Source organism: Mastigoproctus giganteus, chromosome 10, assembly GCF_048544385.1.
Source record: "Mastigoproctus giganteus isolate SK-2022 chromosome 10, ASM4854438v1, whole genome shotgun sequence".
NCBI classification, from domain to species: domain Eukaryota; kingdom Metazoa; phylum Arthropoda; class Arachnida; order Uropygi; family Thelyphonidae; genus Mastigoproctus; species Mastigoproctus giganteus.
In genome coordinates this window covers 217,669,365-217,687,436 of record NC_143584.1, presented here as the reverse complement: position 1 = coordinate 217,687,436, position 18,072 = coordinate 217,669,365, and the positions used below count along the sequence as shown (strand labels likewise).

The following is an 18,072-nucleotide window of genomic DNA, read 5'->3' as shown; positions in this document are numbered from 1 at the left end:
TGATGTTCTTAAGTTTTTGGGTGTAGGGCTCAAGCAATTTAGAGATGATTCGGACGCTAATTGTAAGTTAGAGAGGAGGGGAAAGACAGAGATATGGGGCCCATAGAGAAGATGGCCCCCAAATTAGTGGGACAGGCCCATGCCTCACCAGAGGGAAAACAGGGACAACCCGGCCCAACGGGATCGCTGTTGATTCCGATTCACTGTGGTCTTATTTTCAGCTCCTTTCCAGACTACCCAAATTTGCCATTCCCCGTACTGATTAAGGATCAACACTCTTTTTTTGAAAATAGTTGTTTCTGTTTTATTTTACATTCTTTATTTTAATTAGACCCAGAGGGTTTTAACCAAATGTATTTACATGGACAAGTATTTAATAAAATACTTCACGTTTGTATTCAATTTATTTTTTTATAATTTAATGGATTTAATTTTGGTGATATCGCAACGCAGATTTGGTATTTATATTTTTTATTTAACAATTTTATTTATTTAGTGTATTTTATTTATATTTGATAAATAAAATTTTCTATTTTATTAAATTTTATTTAGTTATTATAATTATTTAATTTTTATTGAGCAAAATTTTAAATAAAATGCAATATACTTCTTCGCCAGTGTAGGGCTTTTGTTTAGGAGTAGTTCAATACAAAGGCAACTTGGCGAATTGCCTTCTCAATGAGATCGATGCATTTGGCAGCAAGTTTGCTCACAACTATGTATCGAAAGAGGCATGTCTGGCACTCACAATGACTTTTTTTTATAATTTTCATAGCTTTAGACTTGCCCTAAACCTATCAGGTCTGGTGTCATAATTAACTTACGAAACCAGTTCTTTTACAGTCCCAAGCTGACCCTCCTTATTAACCCGAGAGCACTATAAAAAGAAAATATGTTTATGTTATGTAAGTTTTTTTATTTACTTTATCTTAAATATTATTATTTTTTAAAAGCAGGACAAAGAAAAAGATTAAAATATATAAAAAAAAGCAGTCCCCACAAACCATTTACAATTTGTAGATCAATTGAGTGAATTAAAAAACCTGTGAAACCTTGAAAACTAAAAATAACAAAATAAATAAATATTCTTTAGTGATGAGATATAAATAAACTTTGCAACAAACACCTATGTAATATCTCTAAAAAATTAAATATTTTGAATTGAATGTTTTAGAGTAGCAATATAGAATTTTATTATTATTATTATTTTAAACTAAAATCAGAAGTGACAAATAGTTTTTGTTTAAAAAACTAAACAAAAAAAAACAATAATAATACTGTACTGTATTTCCAAGTCACATGCATAGCTATTGCTTTATTTTCTCACTAGATGGCAATAGAGTACGGAAATCATTTATCTTTTGGATACAGTATTTTAGATTATCAAATGGGTCGTTTTTCAAAGTTCAGATTTCTAAAATTTACAGCCGTTATAATTTTTTAAATAAACTGTTTAAAAATAATCGTTTATAATTTATTTTTGTTGCCCAAATCAATTTAAACACAGAAATGCAATTTTGTATCCTTCACTTTAAAAGAAATGGAACGCAAAACCATGTGTTGTCCGCGTGGCCTAATGGATAAGGCGTCTGACTTCGGATCAGAAGATTGCAGGTTCGAGTCCTGTCGCGGACGACTTTGGAACATTTTAAATTTCCCTTTTTATGTAATTTATTTTTTAACAAATGCAATTTTTCTTACACATTTTTTTTCTCTTTAAACAATTTATTGTTTATGACATTTAGTTGATAATGTCTGATATATGCGATTGGCCACAAAATGTTTTGACTTTCATTCAAAGATTGCAAATTTTGAAGATTTAAATGTTATTCAATTTTTCTTCTTTTTATAATAATTAACACTTTGCAGTCCTGTTAAGACATCAAGTAAGGAATTATCATTTTGATATTATTTTACTTCGATTTCACGTATGCATAAACTATACATTTTTAAAAATAAATAAAAATAGAAAGTTATGGAGCTATTCACAAATTGCGTAACTCTAGGCAAAGGCGAAGGGATGTTAAGTAACAACATTTTTCATATAATAATAATAATAATGGGACTTTAACTATATTCGGTTCTCAAGATTACGTGTGATCTGATTACACTAATCTCTGATTAATGTGACTCCAATCGTATTCGAGCCACATTAATCAATTTTGCTATTACTTCTACTTTCGAAAATAACAAACAGATTATGAGAACTGCGCCCTCTTGTGGTGTTTTTTAACTCTGAATAATATTACACCAGATTAGTAATTTCGTTTTTAATAATTACCTGTTCAGCAAGAGAGCAACGTCATACAAATAATAAAAAAAATATTATTATTATTATTAGTCATATGGTGCAAGAAAGCCTGAGACTTATGCTGCACCAGCCAAAACCTGAGTTACCTTGAGTGAGAGAGAGAGAGAGAGAGAAGTAGAAAGGAATCACCAAGAAAGAGAAGAATGATGATATACAGCTGAGGACCCTGAGTGTGCCAAGCCCATACTCACGTGATGTGAGACCATATTTGAAAGTTAATATTTCTCCTGTACAGTTTTGCTTTTTAATCTGCATTACTATGTTTGAATTGAAGTACGAACTTAAGAGAAAATAAGAAAGCAGATCTTTCTATTGAACGTATAAAGTACAGCACGCCCACTCCCATGTAGTTTTTTGTTTTCTACACTTCAATATAAAATTTTTAAATAAAAAAGAATGTTTACTAAAGAATAACATTTTTTAGTTTTTCATTCCAAATTAAATTTTGAAATATTTTTTATTTAAAATTAAAAAATTAAATTAAATATTGAGAAGATAACTGGAGACACCTTGACAAAACCTTAGAAGAGGTGGGATGCGGAAATCAGCACTATAATTCAGGAATGCATATAAAAAACTAGAAGATGAAGTGGAATATAAATGAAAAAGAGCTACAGCCAAAAGAGAAACATAAAAAAAGACACAGAGATCAATGGAACAATTTTGTTACCAACTTAGAAAGAGACATTAATAAGGCACATACTACAGTATACAAAGTAATAAGACAAATGAACATTAACTTCAAGGGAACAGTCAAAATTAACACAATACAGAAGATTGGCTCAACTATTATAAAAAATCTATGGACTACATCCTCCCCTGGCTAAAACAGCATCTAACAATAGAATCATTCACTAACAAAGAAATGGAAACAGTACTTAAAAACAGTAAAAAGTAAAAATGTCCAAAGCGACGATGGAATTAATATAGAGTTCATCAAATACCCAGGAAAAAATTTTGAAATTACTACTTGAACTGATGAATATGATTTTTGCGTGCCACCCGCCACCAGATAGCTGGAAAAATGCTCTTGCAGTGCCAATTTTTAAAAAAAACAGGCAATATAAACGACTGCAATAACAACCGAGGAATCAGTCTCCTAAACTCAGGATATAAAATATACTCAAACCTCTTAAAACTGAAACTTAGTAAATACAGTACTAAGAAAACATTCTTGGAGAAGAACAAAACGAGTTCAGGAGGGGAAGATCATGGCTGACGCATACTTCACACTCAAGCTCTTGATAGAAAAAAAGATGAGAGTTTAATTTGGAAACCCATCTCTTATTCCTAGATTACAAAAAAGCTTTTGACAAGGCGAACTGAACAAAATTATTTGAAATCTTAAAAGAAGACAATATACCAAACCAGTTTATCGAGGCCATCCTCAATATTGATAAAAATAATAGAATAAAAATTAAGATTGAATCACAAACTGAATTGGAGACAATAAATACAGGGGTGCGACAGGGATGTGGACTGCCCCGCTTCTATTCGACATATATGTAAATCATATTATAAGAGAATGGAGGAAAATTTCCAAGACAGGCATCGAAATTAGCCGCAAAGCAAGAATGGACACACTGCTTTTTGCTGATGACTAGGTTTTAATAGAAAACAATGAGAACTCGTTGCAGAAAGTCATCTTCTCATTAAACAAAATAGCAAAATCATTTAATATGGAAATCTCATCTTCAAAGACAAAAGTGATGGCATTTAAAGGAAGAGATCCAATAAGAAGTAAGATGTGCATTGACAATAATATTATCGAACAAATTAAAGAGAAAGAAAAAAGATATTGAGCAAAAAATAAATAATTACATAGTTTTAGAACTATAAACCATATTTTGAAATCTAATTTGGTGCATAAGAAAAGAAGGACATGGATACAGCACACACTCGCCAGAGTGTGTGCTGTATCCTAACCAATGCCTCTGAGGCATGGACAATGAGCAAAGGGGATAGGAGAAGGTTGACTGGTGCAGAAAAGCGTTTCATGCACAGAACCGCAGGCTATACCAGACTTGACAGGAAAAGAAATCAAGACATTGATTTCAAAAATTGATTTGATTGAACCAAAAAATTCTACCCCTTGCAAGGCTCAAGGGGTAGAATTTTTTTCAGCCTGGACTGTACTTGTTAACAGGAGAGATTGCTTCTACAGGGATGGGATACACTTAAATAGAAAGGGTGCAAGAATATTTGCTGATGCTATCGAGGCAGTGTTAGGTGGGTCGGAAAACTGCTAGCTTGGGGGGATACAAAGACTAATAGTTTAACAGTAACCGCAGGCAGAGGTGAAGGTGATTCTTGCACAACTTCTATTAGAATAAGAAGCGACCTGGAGCGAGGGGTGTTGGGGGTTTCAGGGACGGATGGCAGTCATCCTGGAATAGTTGGGTATTGGGATGTGTTAGGGTAACAAGGAATAGGCATAGGAGCATGTATGCTTGCATGTATACCAATGCTAGAAGTATAGTAAATAAATTTGATGAATTTGAAGTGTTGGTCAAGACATCAAAGGCGGATATTGTTGGGATAGCAGAGACGTGGTGTCACAAAGATATAAGGAATGCAGAACTGGAATTTGGGGAGTACAATGTGTACAGAAAGGATAGACAGGACAGAAAGGGAGGAGGTGTTATGCTGTTAATTAAGAAAAACATAAAATCAAAAGAAGTGCATCCAGTTGATATAGATGGACAGTGCACTGTTGAGTCAGTTTGGTGTGACATAAGCACTGCAAAAGCAAAGATAAGAGTAGGAGTGTGTTATAGGCCTAATGACTCGAATGAGTACAATGAACAATTGTACAGAGAAATAGAGTGGGCCAGTAAATCGGAATGTCTTATAATGGGGGATTTTAACTTCCCAGATATTGACTGGAACTTGTGGGTTGGTCACTCACACACTAGTCAGACTTTTGTGGATTTATTGGATGATTGTTTTCTGCAGCAGCATGTTCGAGAGGCAACCAGAGAAAGTAATTCTCTTGATCTGGTTATCAGCAGTGATCATTCGTGTATTAAGAATTTGCAGATAAAGGAACCACTAGGTGGCAGTGATCACAGTGTGCTGAAGTGGGATTTACTCAAAGAGGTAACTACCGTCAGGGGTAAAGGAAAGGGTTTTTGCTTCCGTAAAGGGGAGTACAGTGGTCTCAGACAGTTTTTAAATTCTGTACAGTGGGATCGACTGACGATGTTACAAACAGTAAATTCTAAGTGGGAAGCATTCAAGGAATTAATCGTGGAAGCTACTAGACTTTTCATACCGATGAAGAAACATTGTTCAAGGTTTAGGCCTAAATGGTTATCAAATGAACTAATGAGACTCGTGACAGAGAAGAAAAATGCATGGGATGCATATAAATTATCAGGCGACGCAGAAGCCTGTAGCAGATATAAGCTAGTCTGTAATCAGGTCACAAAGGAGGTTCGGCAGGCAAAGGCGGATTACGAGAAATCTTTGGCAAAAGATGCTAAGAAAAACAGCAAGGATTTCTTTACTTATATAAACTCTAAAAGGAAGGGGCTGAATATGATTGGTCCACTTGACATCGATGGTTCGACTGTTGATGATCCTGCTCAGATAGCAAACAAACTGAATGAGTATTTTGCATCTACATTCACACGTGAGGAATCATTACAGTTTGAAAATGGAAGAAGGTTATCAAAATGTAGCAGTGTGCTTAATGATTTTGTAATAACTGAGAGCAAAGTGGAGGAGAAATTGTTGAAGTTAAACATAAGAAAGGCACCTGGGGCGGATGGGATCTATCCAGTTATATTAAAGGAGGCGGCAAAGCAACTAAGCAAACCCTTAGCCATAATTATGAGAGCATCCTTGGATTCAGGGGAGGTTCCCACGGACTGGAGATGTGCAAATGTATCCCCAATTCACAAAGGAGTTTCGAAGGGTGACACGAATAATTACAGACCAGTTAGTTTAACTTCTGTTCCGGGTAAAATAATGGAGTCACTGGTTAAAGATGCATTGCAGGATCATCTAGACAAGACTGCAGCAATAATTCAGACACAGCATGGGTTTGTTAAGGGAAAGTCTTGTCTGACAAATTTGATTGGTTATTATGATGTGGTCACAAAGGAACTGGATGCAAAAAATAATTTTGATATCATATACTTGGATTTCAGGAAAGCTTTTGACACTGTTGCGCATGGAAGACTACTGTACAAATTGGAGCAGAATGGTATTAAGGGTAAGTTGCTACAATGGATAAAAGGATGGTTAAGTGGGAGAAGACAGAGGGTGGTAATCAATGGGTGCTGCTCTTTGTGGACTAATGTTATTAGTGGAGTCCCACAGGGTTCGGTGTTGGGTCCACTGTTGTTTTGTATATTTATCAATGATATTGATGAAGGTATATCAGGCTTAATGTCGAAGTTTGCAGATGACACGAAGGTTGGCAAGGTTGTTAATGACAGTAATGGCAGTGTGCTACTGCAACAGGATCTAGATAATTTGGGCAGATGGGCTAAGAAGTGGCAACTGAAGTTTAACCTTGACAAATGCAAAGTACTGCATATGGGTAGAAGTAACCCCAGAGAAACGTACCAACTGTGTGATACTACACTTAAGGTGGTAGAAAATGAAAAAGACCTGGGAGTAATTGTGCAGTCAGATATGAAGTTTTCTGAGCAATGCAGACAGGCTGCCAGGGCAGGTCATGGGGTTTTGTCAATGATATATAGGAATTTTGCTAGCAGGGAAAAGGAGGTGATTGTCCCTCTGTATAAGGCAATGGTCAGGCCACGCCTTGAGTACTGCGTACAGGTCTGGAGGCCTCATTTTAGGAAGGATGTAGATTTGCTTGAGCGTGTACAGAGAAGAGCAACACGATTGGTGAGGGGAATGAAGGGATCCTCTTACCAAGAGAGGCTTAAGTTCTGCAAATTGCAGTGGCTGGAGACTAGGCACCTGCGCGGTGATCTGATTGAGGTCTATAAGGCCTTGAATGGGTTGAGCACGCTGAATTCTGATGGGATCCTCCCACTTGTTATGGGGACATAAGTTCAAATTAAGAAAGGATAGATGTAGAATAGATGTGCGGAAATTTGCCTTTAGCCAGCGGGTGGTTAATTGCTGGAACAAACTTCCATCTGTCGTTGTGGAAGTTGATAGGTTAAATAAATTTAAGGAGGAACTGGACAGGCAATTGGAGGGTATGGTGTGATTTTTTTTTTTTTGGCTGATGCTGCATAAGCTCCTACACTTGCTTTCTTGCATCAAGTGCCACTACTACTACTACTACTACTACTACTACTACTACTACATCCTGTCAGAACTGCAGACAACCTCAGTACTAAATTATATAGACTCATACAGAAACAGATGGATCCAGCATGTAGAGAGAATGGAGAATGGACGCTATCAGAAAGAGATACTAAACTATAAACCCCAGGGAAGGAGAGACAAAGGCATATCCCTGCAAAGATGGAGAGAGACTGTAAGGGCAGTCCCTGGCCTTCCCTTAACAATAAGTTGATAAGTAACATTAGTAGAAGCATGACTTATTCAAGGTAGTGCAATATCAGGGCAACTCGCTATGAAGGTGATGCTTAACACTAACTTGTTCGATTACCAAAATGTAAACATTTTGGTAATCGAACAAGTTAGTGTCAATATTTTTTAAATTTAAAAATAAAGAATTTCTATATTTAGAAAACGTATTAAGTGGGAAATTTTTACCCTGGAAACTTCTTACGCGGATAAATAATACATTACAATATATAGAGATGATAATGGGAATTAAGAAACTAAACCTAGTACAGGAGGAAAACTTCTTATGCGGGAATTTCTTATCCGGGTAATAATATGTCGAAAAGCCAGTATGTTTGATGATAATGATGAGCATTCTACCCAGAGGAAAGTTCCTTACCCGGGGATTTTAAACTTACACAGTCATTGCCTTCCTCGCCTGCGTGTCCTAGTCTGTATATCTGTTTCTGAATGTGTTCACGGTTGGTTTGTGCGTTTGCAGAATAAAAAAAATCCCAAGAATAAATCACGGGGGAGGTAAAAAAACCTTTTTATTATAAATTATTCGTTTCTTAAGATAAAGAAGAACTGTTTATTGCATACATAAAGCACGCAACATTCTTCAAGGATGTTAAAAATGAAGCCATCGTCCGCGGCAGGACTCGAACCTGCAATCTTCTGATCCGAAGTCAGACGCCTTATCCATTAGGCCACGCGGACAACTTGTTAGCTATTAATAGTTGAATGGTAAAATACAACTTTTATTTCGATTTTTATTAAAATCCAGAAAGAAATAAGTAAAGTACATTACAGAAATGTTGACTGCATACTACGATCTGTGGTAAGTGTTGCTATTTTTTCTGTGACTTTTACGAAATCACAGATGATCTCTGAAATAAGTTTTGCATTCAGTTTTAATTAAAAAAAACCACAGGAGGGAATAAGTAAAAACAATTACTAATTTTTTATTTATTTTATTTTATTTTATATTATTTTTGTTTTATTTTATTTTATTTTTGTTTGATGAGATTGTAGTAGCCACCGAAATGGTCGTCTTGGGGTACCCTCACAAAATACAGTCACAGAATTACTTCTGATCGTAGTAGAGAATTAAAAATAAGTTCAAATAGTTCTGAACTTTTAGCATCATATTAGATGAAATAAATGCCATTGCACTTCTCTAAAGTACTAGGTCTGTTCAATACAAATAACCATAATTTTTCATGAACAACCGTACTGCTTGCTATTTCTAGCTGAGCTGCGGAATTTTAAACCAAATCAAGCTGCATCACATAGCAATTGTGCAGCTTGGTGTGACCATGGCAACCGGTCAAGTTTATGCCTGTTCAGTTTTGCCTACGTAACAATGGACGTGACACGCGAAGAATAGTAGTATACAGCTCTCAAATTTTGTTTGAGAAATGTTTAAATATGGACGTGATTCAATCTTAAAAGTCGGTGGTCCTGGAGCTCCAACAACTGCTGTCACCACAGAAACCATAAACACTGCTTCTGTAATCATGAGAGAAAATCGTCGTATAACAGTAAGGCAACTGGCAGAGATGTCGAGAATATCAGTAGGAAGCACGCACGGCCATGACCTTTCCATGACCTTTTACAATATTTAAAATAACTAAATGCACAAGGCATAATACATTAAGAGTTTAATATCTATATAATATCGGTGTTTAGATACACCATAGACAACTCTCAAGAAACTACCAAGTAGTTGTTGTAGGCATCATTTGCTCTTTCTCATATTGTGCTCTGCCTTCACGACGAGTTGCCATGATATTGCACTACCTCGAATAAGTAACGCTTCACTAATAGAGAAGACTGTTACTTATTCTCGGTGAGTACCACCACCCAGACATGTTTCAAGGCTATTGTGAATTTAATGTGAAAAAAAAAACCCATTGGACCAGATCTATTAAATCAAACAAATTAATTATAAAATCCAAACCTAAATCATGAAAAATCTTAATTCAGACGATCATTTCAAAGCTATTTGTGAATTTAATGTGAAAAATAATCCATTGGACCAGGTCTATTAAACCAAACAAATGAGTTATAAAATTTAAACCTATATCATGGAACTGTTTTGATGAGAGCCTAAGAGATCTACATTTTTATCAAGAAAACTGAATTCTGTAATAAACGAAAAAAACTTATTAATTTTTGGAATTATTATTATTATTATTATCCGTTTATTTCCATAAGGAAACCACCCCGGGACGGCAAAGTGCCAGGAGGGTGTTAAGTACATATCAGGGTACGAGATACTACGTGCAGTGGGTTACATATACTGAACACGTAGTCTCGTCCCGAAATATTATATACACATTTTATGTTTAATATATACAGTATTTACACATTGATGATTCTGTACATACATTATACAACTCATATATTTACAATTCACTAATAATTCCATCTATAAATTACATATTAACATAACTGTTACAGAAGGTATATTTTTACAGTCAACAAATTATTATTGTTCTTAAAGCAGAAAGTTTCTCTTTTACTCTAAATTCTTTGGTACTTTGCAGCCGATTCATATTTTGGTAAGTCTATACGAATCCTGGAAGATCTCTTTCCGGTATGTTGCATCCTCACACAGTTTTTCGGCATCTATGTGTAGTGAGTTAAATATTTTCGCTGCATTTGATGGGAAGAATCTTTGCAGGCTACTAAGATTGTTCGGGGCTGAACGCAGTGGATTATTTACTTCTCCGCAACGTCTAGCAGTGGCACGCGGTTTGACTAGAATATTATCCAGGACTGGAGCATCCACTCTGCCTGTGAGCATTTGTGCGAGAGTGTGTATGTTCCTGTTAATTGTCCGCTGCATCCAGGGTGTGATGTTAAGGTTTGAGTAGAGAATGGCCCTTGAGATAGTAAAAGGGTGGCCAGCAACTCTGTTAAGCCATCGCAAGAACCAGTACTCGATCCCAAGGACGGACTTATAATGTGAATCTGGAGCTGAAGACCAGATTTGCGAGGCATACATTGCAATTGGCAGGACACACATTAAAATGTACTTGGTCGCTAGCTGAGGATCCCTAATTCCTACCAGTTCCTGTCTGGTAGCCCATAAAGCGGCGAATATTTTTGTCTTCATATGGGCGAAGTGTTGAGCAAAGGTGAGTCTGTCATTCCACTTAAGACCCAGGTCCAGGTGAGAGTGCACTTTTACCACATTAGACCCGTTCACAGAGATCGAGATGTCATTTTTATTCTGCTTGCAAGTTATGGTCATTTGGGCAGACTTCTGCGCATTAATACGGAGCCCGATGCAATCCAGGTAGCTCTCAAATTCTCTGATTGTGCTATTTGCCATCTGACAAATACCTTCTGCTGATTCATGGTCTTTGGAAGTGATGAAGAATTTTACATCGTCAGCATATGTTATAAAATTGTAGTACCGTGCAAGAAACGGCTCCCCATCTTCCCACGGTAAAAATAAAAATTTCTGCGCTATCTCTCGCCGTTTTCCTCCCCATAGAAACTGAAATGTTGGAACGTAAAATCTTCTCATTGTCCTAGCTGTGATTCCTGTTATAAACACCGTGTATAAGATCATAGGAAGAATTACGGTTCTGACAATAATGGATTTGTTCTCAAAAGAAAATTGTCCCACTTCCCACTCTTTTAAACTTTCCCGTATTTTAGTGGTGAGCCCTCCTACGGGTAGCATGGGACTCTCTCTAAACGGAACTCCCAATATTTGGATCGATTTATCCGACTCCACTTCTCGTTGTGGTAAAGGCCGATGTACCCATTCCCCTAGCAATTTGATCCTAGTCTTGTCTTCGTTTATGTTTAACCCCGACTTCTTACCAAAAGAAGCAACCAGTGACATAAATTCTTCCACAGCATAACTCGTAGTGAGAGTGGCAGTAACATCATCCGCATACACTATACATTTACACTATCAATTTTAATGTTTTTCGAAATTTCTCCATTTATCAAAAGTCGTGTGCTACTACGTGTATATAGATTTCTCAGGACTGTAAACAACTTAGATCCTATGTTCGTGTCCTAGTCTGCATATCTGTTTCTGAATGTGTTCACGGTTGGTTTGTGCGTTTGCAGAATAAAAAAAATCCCAAGAATAAATCACGGGGGAGGTAAAAAAACATTTTTATTATAAATTATTAGTTTCTTAAGATGAAGAAGAACTGTTTATTGCATACACAAAGCACGCAACATCCTTCAAGGATGTTAAAAATGAAATCATCGTCCGCGGCAGGACTCGAACCTGCAATCTTCTGATCCGAAGTCAGACGCCTTATCCATTAGGCCACGCGGACAACTTGGTAGCTACTTATAGTTGAATGGTAAAATACACTTTTATTTCAATTTTTATTAAAATCCAGAAAGAAATAAGTAAAGTACATTACAGAAATGTTGACTGCATACTACGATCTGTGGTAAGTGTTGCTATTTTTTCTGTGACTTTTACGAAATCACAGATGATCTCTGAAATAAGTTTTGCATTCAGTTTTAATTTAAAAAAAAACACAGGAGGGAATAAGTAAAAACAATTACTAATTTTTTATTTATTTTATTTTATTTTATATTATTTTTGTTTTATTTTATTTTATTTTTGTTTGATGAGATTGCAGTAGCCACCGAAATGGTCGTCTTGGAGTACCCTCACAAAATACAGTCACAGAATTACTTCTGATCGTAGTAGAGAATTAAAAATAAGTTCAAATAGTTCTGAACTTTAGTATCATATTAGATGAAATAAATGCCATTGCACTTCTGTGAAGTACTAGGTCTGTTCAATACAAATAACCATAATCTTTCATGAACAACCGTACTGCTTGCTATTTCTAGCTGAGCTGCGGAATTTTAAACCAAATCAAGCTGCATCACATAGAAATTGCGCAGCTTGGTGTGACCATGGCAACCGGTCAAGTTTATGCCTGTTCAGTTTTGCCTACGTAACAATGGACGTGACACGCGAAGAATAGTAGTATACAGCTCTCAAATTTTGTTTGAGAAATGTTTAAAAATGGACGTGATTCAATCTTAAAAATCGGTGGTCCTGGAGCTCCAACCACTGCTGTCACCACAGAAACCATAAACACTGCTTCTGTAATCATGAGAGAAAATCGTCGTATAACAGTAAGGCAACTGGCAGAGATGTCAAGAATATCAGTAGGAAGCACGCACGGCCATGACCTTTCCATGATCCTTTCCCACTCCCATGACCTTTTACATATAACACGTGATTGGGCACGCTGGGTTCCAAGACTATTCATACCTGAGCAACAGCAAGTTCGCATGGAGATTTGTCAGAGCTGCAACAGATGGTAACTGAAGATGGTGAAGTTCTCAAATTTTGTTTGAGAAATGTTTAAATATGGATATATGGCTTCATCGTTTTGACCTAACGCATAAGCAACAAGTCTATGTCATCGCCAACAACGTAAAATGCAAACGTTGTGGTTTCTGCAGGAAAGGTTTTGGTCATCTTTTTTTGACATTCAAGGAATGGCACGCCATGGTGGATGGAGGCTGCATCACTAAAATGTGAGACCTCACATTGCTCATACTGTCACCGAGTTTCCAATAATCAGAAGTTGTAAAAGACATTGGAGACGATTCTTAATCAAGAAATGGCTTCCACCATATTTTTGAAGAATGGCAGAAACGTTGGAGTAAGTGCATTTAATCAAATGGGGACATTTCAAGGATCATCAAATTATGGATGATTAATAAAGCTATGTTGAGAGAGAAAAAACAAAGAGCATTCTTTATTGAACAGCCCTCGTACTATTTATTTCTGATGCAACTGTCCAAATTTAAGTTTGCTCTAAATCTAAATATTATTTTATAGAAAAACGCACATATTATTGCTAATCCGCGTTTCCTCATATTTCTCTAAACTTTGCATCACCCTAGCAAACTTTTCTACTACCACCCAAGTACTCCCACCCACACAGACATTTTTATTTGATTTATAATTTAGTGCGTGTCAAACTTGCGTTCTTTCCAATCTTCTGATACGTTTTCCCCCTGAGGGTTCTCGTATTTTTTGAGAGTTTTCCGGCTTTTTCATCTACGCTCGGTGCATCTACAAACTATGTATCTTTCGGTCTAACGATGGGGCACCGTGGGTTCTGAGTCACCCCACTTGAAATGGAGGCATTAACGGATGTGGAGCGACAAAAGAATACGTGCTAACTTGATCAAGTTGTTCGCCAGGGACGGACACCTTACGAAAACATAATTCAAGAGGCGTACAAAACCAATTAAGATCCGTGAGTTAGTTAGGAATCTCTCTATCTGTCCCTCAATCGCCTCCCCCCTTGCCATCACTATTCCTAGAGAGAGAGAGAGAGAGAGAGAGAGAGAGAGAGAGAGAGAGAGAGAGAGAGAGAGGAGCGACCTTCTCACCATTTCGCAGATGCTAAATGACACTTAGATCGTTTGATGGGTGCGGTCGATTTTCGTCATGGTAATTTGGACGGCATTCACGAATTGCTTCTCATGCGGTGCCCACCTGCTGTGGTTGCCTGAAGCCGCCTCTCTCTCATCAGATAAAGCTGTTGAAAAGTTCCGGACGCCTAAGAAAGCCGCCCCCGCGGCTTCTCTCACAACCCAAATATTACAACTCACGGCACTTCAGCGGGAAATTCCCTTGATACTCATCGTTCCAATCTATTGTTCGTCCTTTCTGTTCCATCTCCTCCTGATGTGGCTAATATGCAAGCCGTCGCCTACTAAAAACGGTGGAATTCATTATCGAGATAGGTTTTCCCCTGTACATATTTATTAAGTATGTTGGATTTCCACAATGGAATGAATTCCATTTAAATAGATTTTCCTAAATGTTTACATTTGAAAATTTTCAGCATTAATGTGAATTCATTACGTAATTAGCTTATTTCACTTGGCAGCAGATTAAAAGCGACACTCAGCGTAGGTTAAAGGATAAGTATTTTTTAAATTTAATATTTTAAAAACATTTCAATGCAATATATTAATTATTATTAAATATTAATGATGATAATGATATTATGATAAATAAAAATATCATAATAATAATAATAAATGTAAAATGACACTTATAATAACACTTAATGATGCTTATAGTAACGGAAACTGTTAACTTTGCCAACAGACTAAAAGCAGTGATGCACAGTGTGATTGAGGGATAAGTATTTTTTTGTTTAATATTTTAAAAACATTTTAATGGAATAAATTAAATGATGATAATGATAGCATGATAAATAACGATATCATAATAATAAATGTTAAATGACGATATCATAATAATAAATGTTAAAAGAGCTTACAGTAATGGCAATTGTTACTCTTCTCTTGGCAGCAGATTAAAAGCGACACGCAGCGGCAGCGTACCTTGAAGGATAAGTATTCTCTATTTAACATTTTAAATGTTAATAATAATAATATTATTATTATTATTATTATTATTATTATTATTATTAAATGTTAATGATGATAATGATATTATGATAAATAACGATATCATAATAATAAATGTTAAATGACACAGCTTACAATAATGGAAATTGTTACTGTTCCCTTGGCAACAGCTTAAAAGGACACAGCTTACGTTGAAGGATAAGTATTTTTTATTTAATATTTTAAAAACATTTTAATGCAATATATTATTATTAAATATTAATGATGATATTATGATAAATGTTAAATGTCACTTATAATAACACGTAATGATGCTTACAGTAACAGAAATTGTTACTGTTCCCTTGGCAACGGATTAAAAGCGACACAGCGTATGTTGAGGGATCATAATTTTTTTATTTAATATTTTAAAAATATTTTAATGCAATATATTATTATTAAATGATGATAATGATAGTATGATAAATAACAATATCATAATAATAAATGTTATAATGATAATAATGGTATAATAACAATGCAATATTTAATAATAATAATAATATAAAGTTTTTCGTTCAATGCTTTGGTAACCTAGTAGGTGACTATAGTGGCTTTGTAGCAATTAAAAATTTACTTTTAAAATCTTGTTTTTGTTTTAATATTTTTCCCCTTTTATAGTTTTTATTATTAATAATGATGGCGTTTTTTTAAATGGTATATTTTATTACTTTTTTCATTCGGGCGTTAAATTCGATCACTATATTAAAAATAAAAATAGTGATCTTTCGATTTCGTTTTGTTGGACTACCTTGTTGAATAACAGGACTTTTTGTTAACAAATTCAAAAATGGTTTGATTAGAATTGCTTTATTCATACAGTGGTTCTTAACTAATGAATGGTAACTCTCTTTTTGTAATGGGGATTTGGAAAGATCCACTAGCTGTCACAGAACGCATAATAAATTATAAAAATTGTCTCGAACTATTACGATGCGAACTCAGATTGTTATAACCAGCACATGAGCTGTGAAAATAGTCTTGGATTTTGGTTCGCTTAAGGAGTCGTCGGAATCGAAGGCTAAGAAACGATCTAATTATTTTTTTAATTTTTTTTTCTACCAATAAACTGTTTCTTCCTCGTTATTTTTTAAATTAAATGGTTGGAGTAAAAGGAATGAAGTTTTACATGCCTTGACATCATTACTATCTGATCACGATTTCATAATTATTTCCCCTCGTTTTGGACCTTATCTTGGCAAGATGCCCGCAAGGGCTTTACTTTCTAAACCTTTCAAAGTCTCCGACGATGCTTTCAACTTCGTATTTCCATTGGCCGCTGAAAAGTTGCCCCGCACTAGAGAGCCAAGTATTGAAGGCACAGTCACCATACGTTCTCCATGATTGTGCCAGAAGCGCACGCGCATTTCATTCAAACCTACATGTGCTTGAGAAAGAACACGTTTCAAGTGGTTGGATGCTGTTGATGTGAAAATCTGCTACAATCAAAGGAAATTTCTTTTTTCTCGCTCTTTATTGTTGATGACGTCGAAACACTACAAAACTAAGAGGGTTGTACATGTGGCCTTGCTATTCAATGTTATTCAATGCGAAATGTAGCGGTGTTGCTACTTAGGCAAAAATATTCTAAAGAGTACCTATGAAACGGAGTTTACCAATAATTCTAACATCAGACAGACGCCATACACATGTGATCAGTTTTGTGTCTACTGGCGTTGCCCAGATACCAAACTGGACAGAAAGATGCGTATTCTGTTAGCAATATTTCTAGGAGTTCAGAGTATCATCCTTGTAATTCAAGTTATCACGCTATCCACCACTTACTGGACTTCCTGGGATCTTCGATTCAACTGGACCCAAACTCTTGGAGATGCACGAAGAAGACCCCGTTCTGACGGTAGGTGGAATTGTGCTGGAGAATGAATGATTAATTAAATGAATGAATGAATTAAATAATTTAACGGGAAGAGCAGCCTTGGTTAAAATTGATGCTACTGATTGAGAACAATCAGTCAGTTGAGAGGTAATGGAATACAATCCTACTTTTGCAATGCGATCTACATGGTTCTGCATAAAAAGCTTTTATATTTCGATGTATATTACTTAAAGATCGATTTAAATTAATATGCAATCTTTAAAGATTTTAATGATATGATGCGAGTGGAATATAAAAACTATACCAAGAACAGAGTCAAAGCAGAATCTAAAAGAGGTTTGGTACTGTTAATATTTGATAATAATACTGTCCGCCGGTCATTCACTTAGGTCATATAGACCCGAAAGGTCTTGACGGCCATCTTTAAATGAAGTGTTATTATTCTCATTTAACAAACGGTACAAAGTAGGGTCAGTATACAGGTTACACTGTGCATAGGCAAATTCTCGCCGACATTCTAATTAGAAGAAAGAGTGCGGATGTAAACCGGACAAAGGACTGCTACAAGATCGTGTTTGATAGTGGTAGAACGTTTCTGCCCCTGCATTTCGCTTCTCCTCATTATTATTTTGGTTTGGAGATGAACTGAGAACGGATGCCGTCTGGTTTATTCATCTAGCCAGAATCCATTCGGACTAGTTTGGACTGGCTTGGAAGAAAGTAGGATTACGAATGCCGGTTCAGAAGATCTGTTAAAAGTTATGAGGATTCATAGCTTTAATTTCTTTTTTTTAATTGGATGTGTTCTAAGGTTGGTTTGCCTGTTTATCTGGATAAAAAGCCAAGTTTTCAGGGGAAAGAAAAGAGAGAGAATTGTGTTAATCACATAGGAATTATTGATCAACTACCTGACTCCAATATTTTGGATAATCAATGTTTTTTTATGAGGATTTTAGTAGGTTTAACTTTTTTCCCGTTG

General features: G+C 35.7%; 1 protein-coding gene and 3 non-coding genes across 4 annotated transcripts in view; 2 read left to right on the top strand and 2 right to left on the bottom strand.

Annotated features, from left to right (window-relative positions):
- Positions 1 to 1,562: 1,562 nt before the first annotated feature.
- Positions 1,563 to 1,635, top strand: TRNAR-UCG (transfer RNA arginine (anticodon UCG)). The gene has a single exon. It is a non-coding gene; the product is annotated as a tRNA-Arg (tRNA).
- A 6,822-nt stretch (positions 1,636 to 8,457) lies between these two features.
- Positions 8,458 to 8,530, bottom strand: TRNAR-UCG (transfer RNA arginine (anticodon UCG)). Its single transcript has one exon. It is a non-coding gene; the product is annotated as a tRNA-Arg (tRNA).
- A 3,523-nt stretch (positions 8,531 to 12,053) lies between these two features.
- On the bottom strand, positions 12,054 to 12,126 carry TRNAR-UCG (transfer RNA arginine (anticodon UCG)). Its single transcript has one exon. It is a non-coding gene; the product is annotated as a tRNA-Arg (tRNA).
- A 4,620-nt stretch (positions 12,127 to 16,746) lies between these two features.
- LOC150079918 (uncharacterized) overlaps positions 16,747 to 18,072 on the top strand; it is a 69,910-nt gene continuing 68,584 nt past the window's right edge. Inside the window, exon 1 of the mRNA XM_090383276.1 lies at positions 16,747 to 17,114. Coding sequence (XP_090239402.1) covers positions 16,961 to 17,114 — 154 coding nt within the window. The 5' untranslated portion in view covers positions 16,747 to 16,960. The remainder of the gene's footprint in view (positions 17,115 to 18,072) is intronic.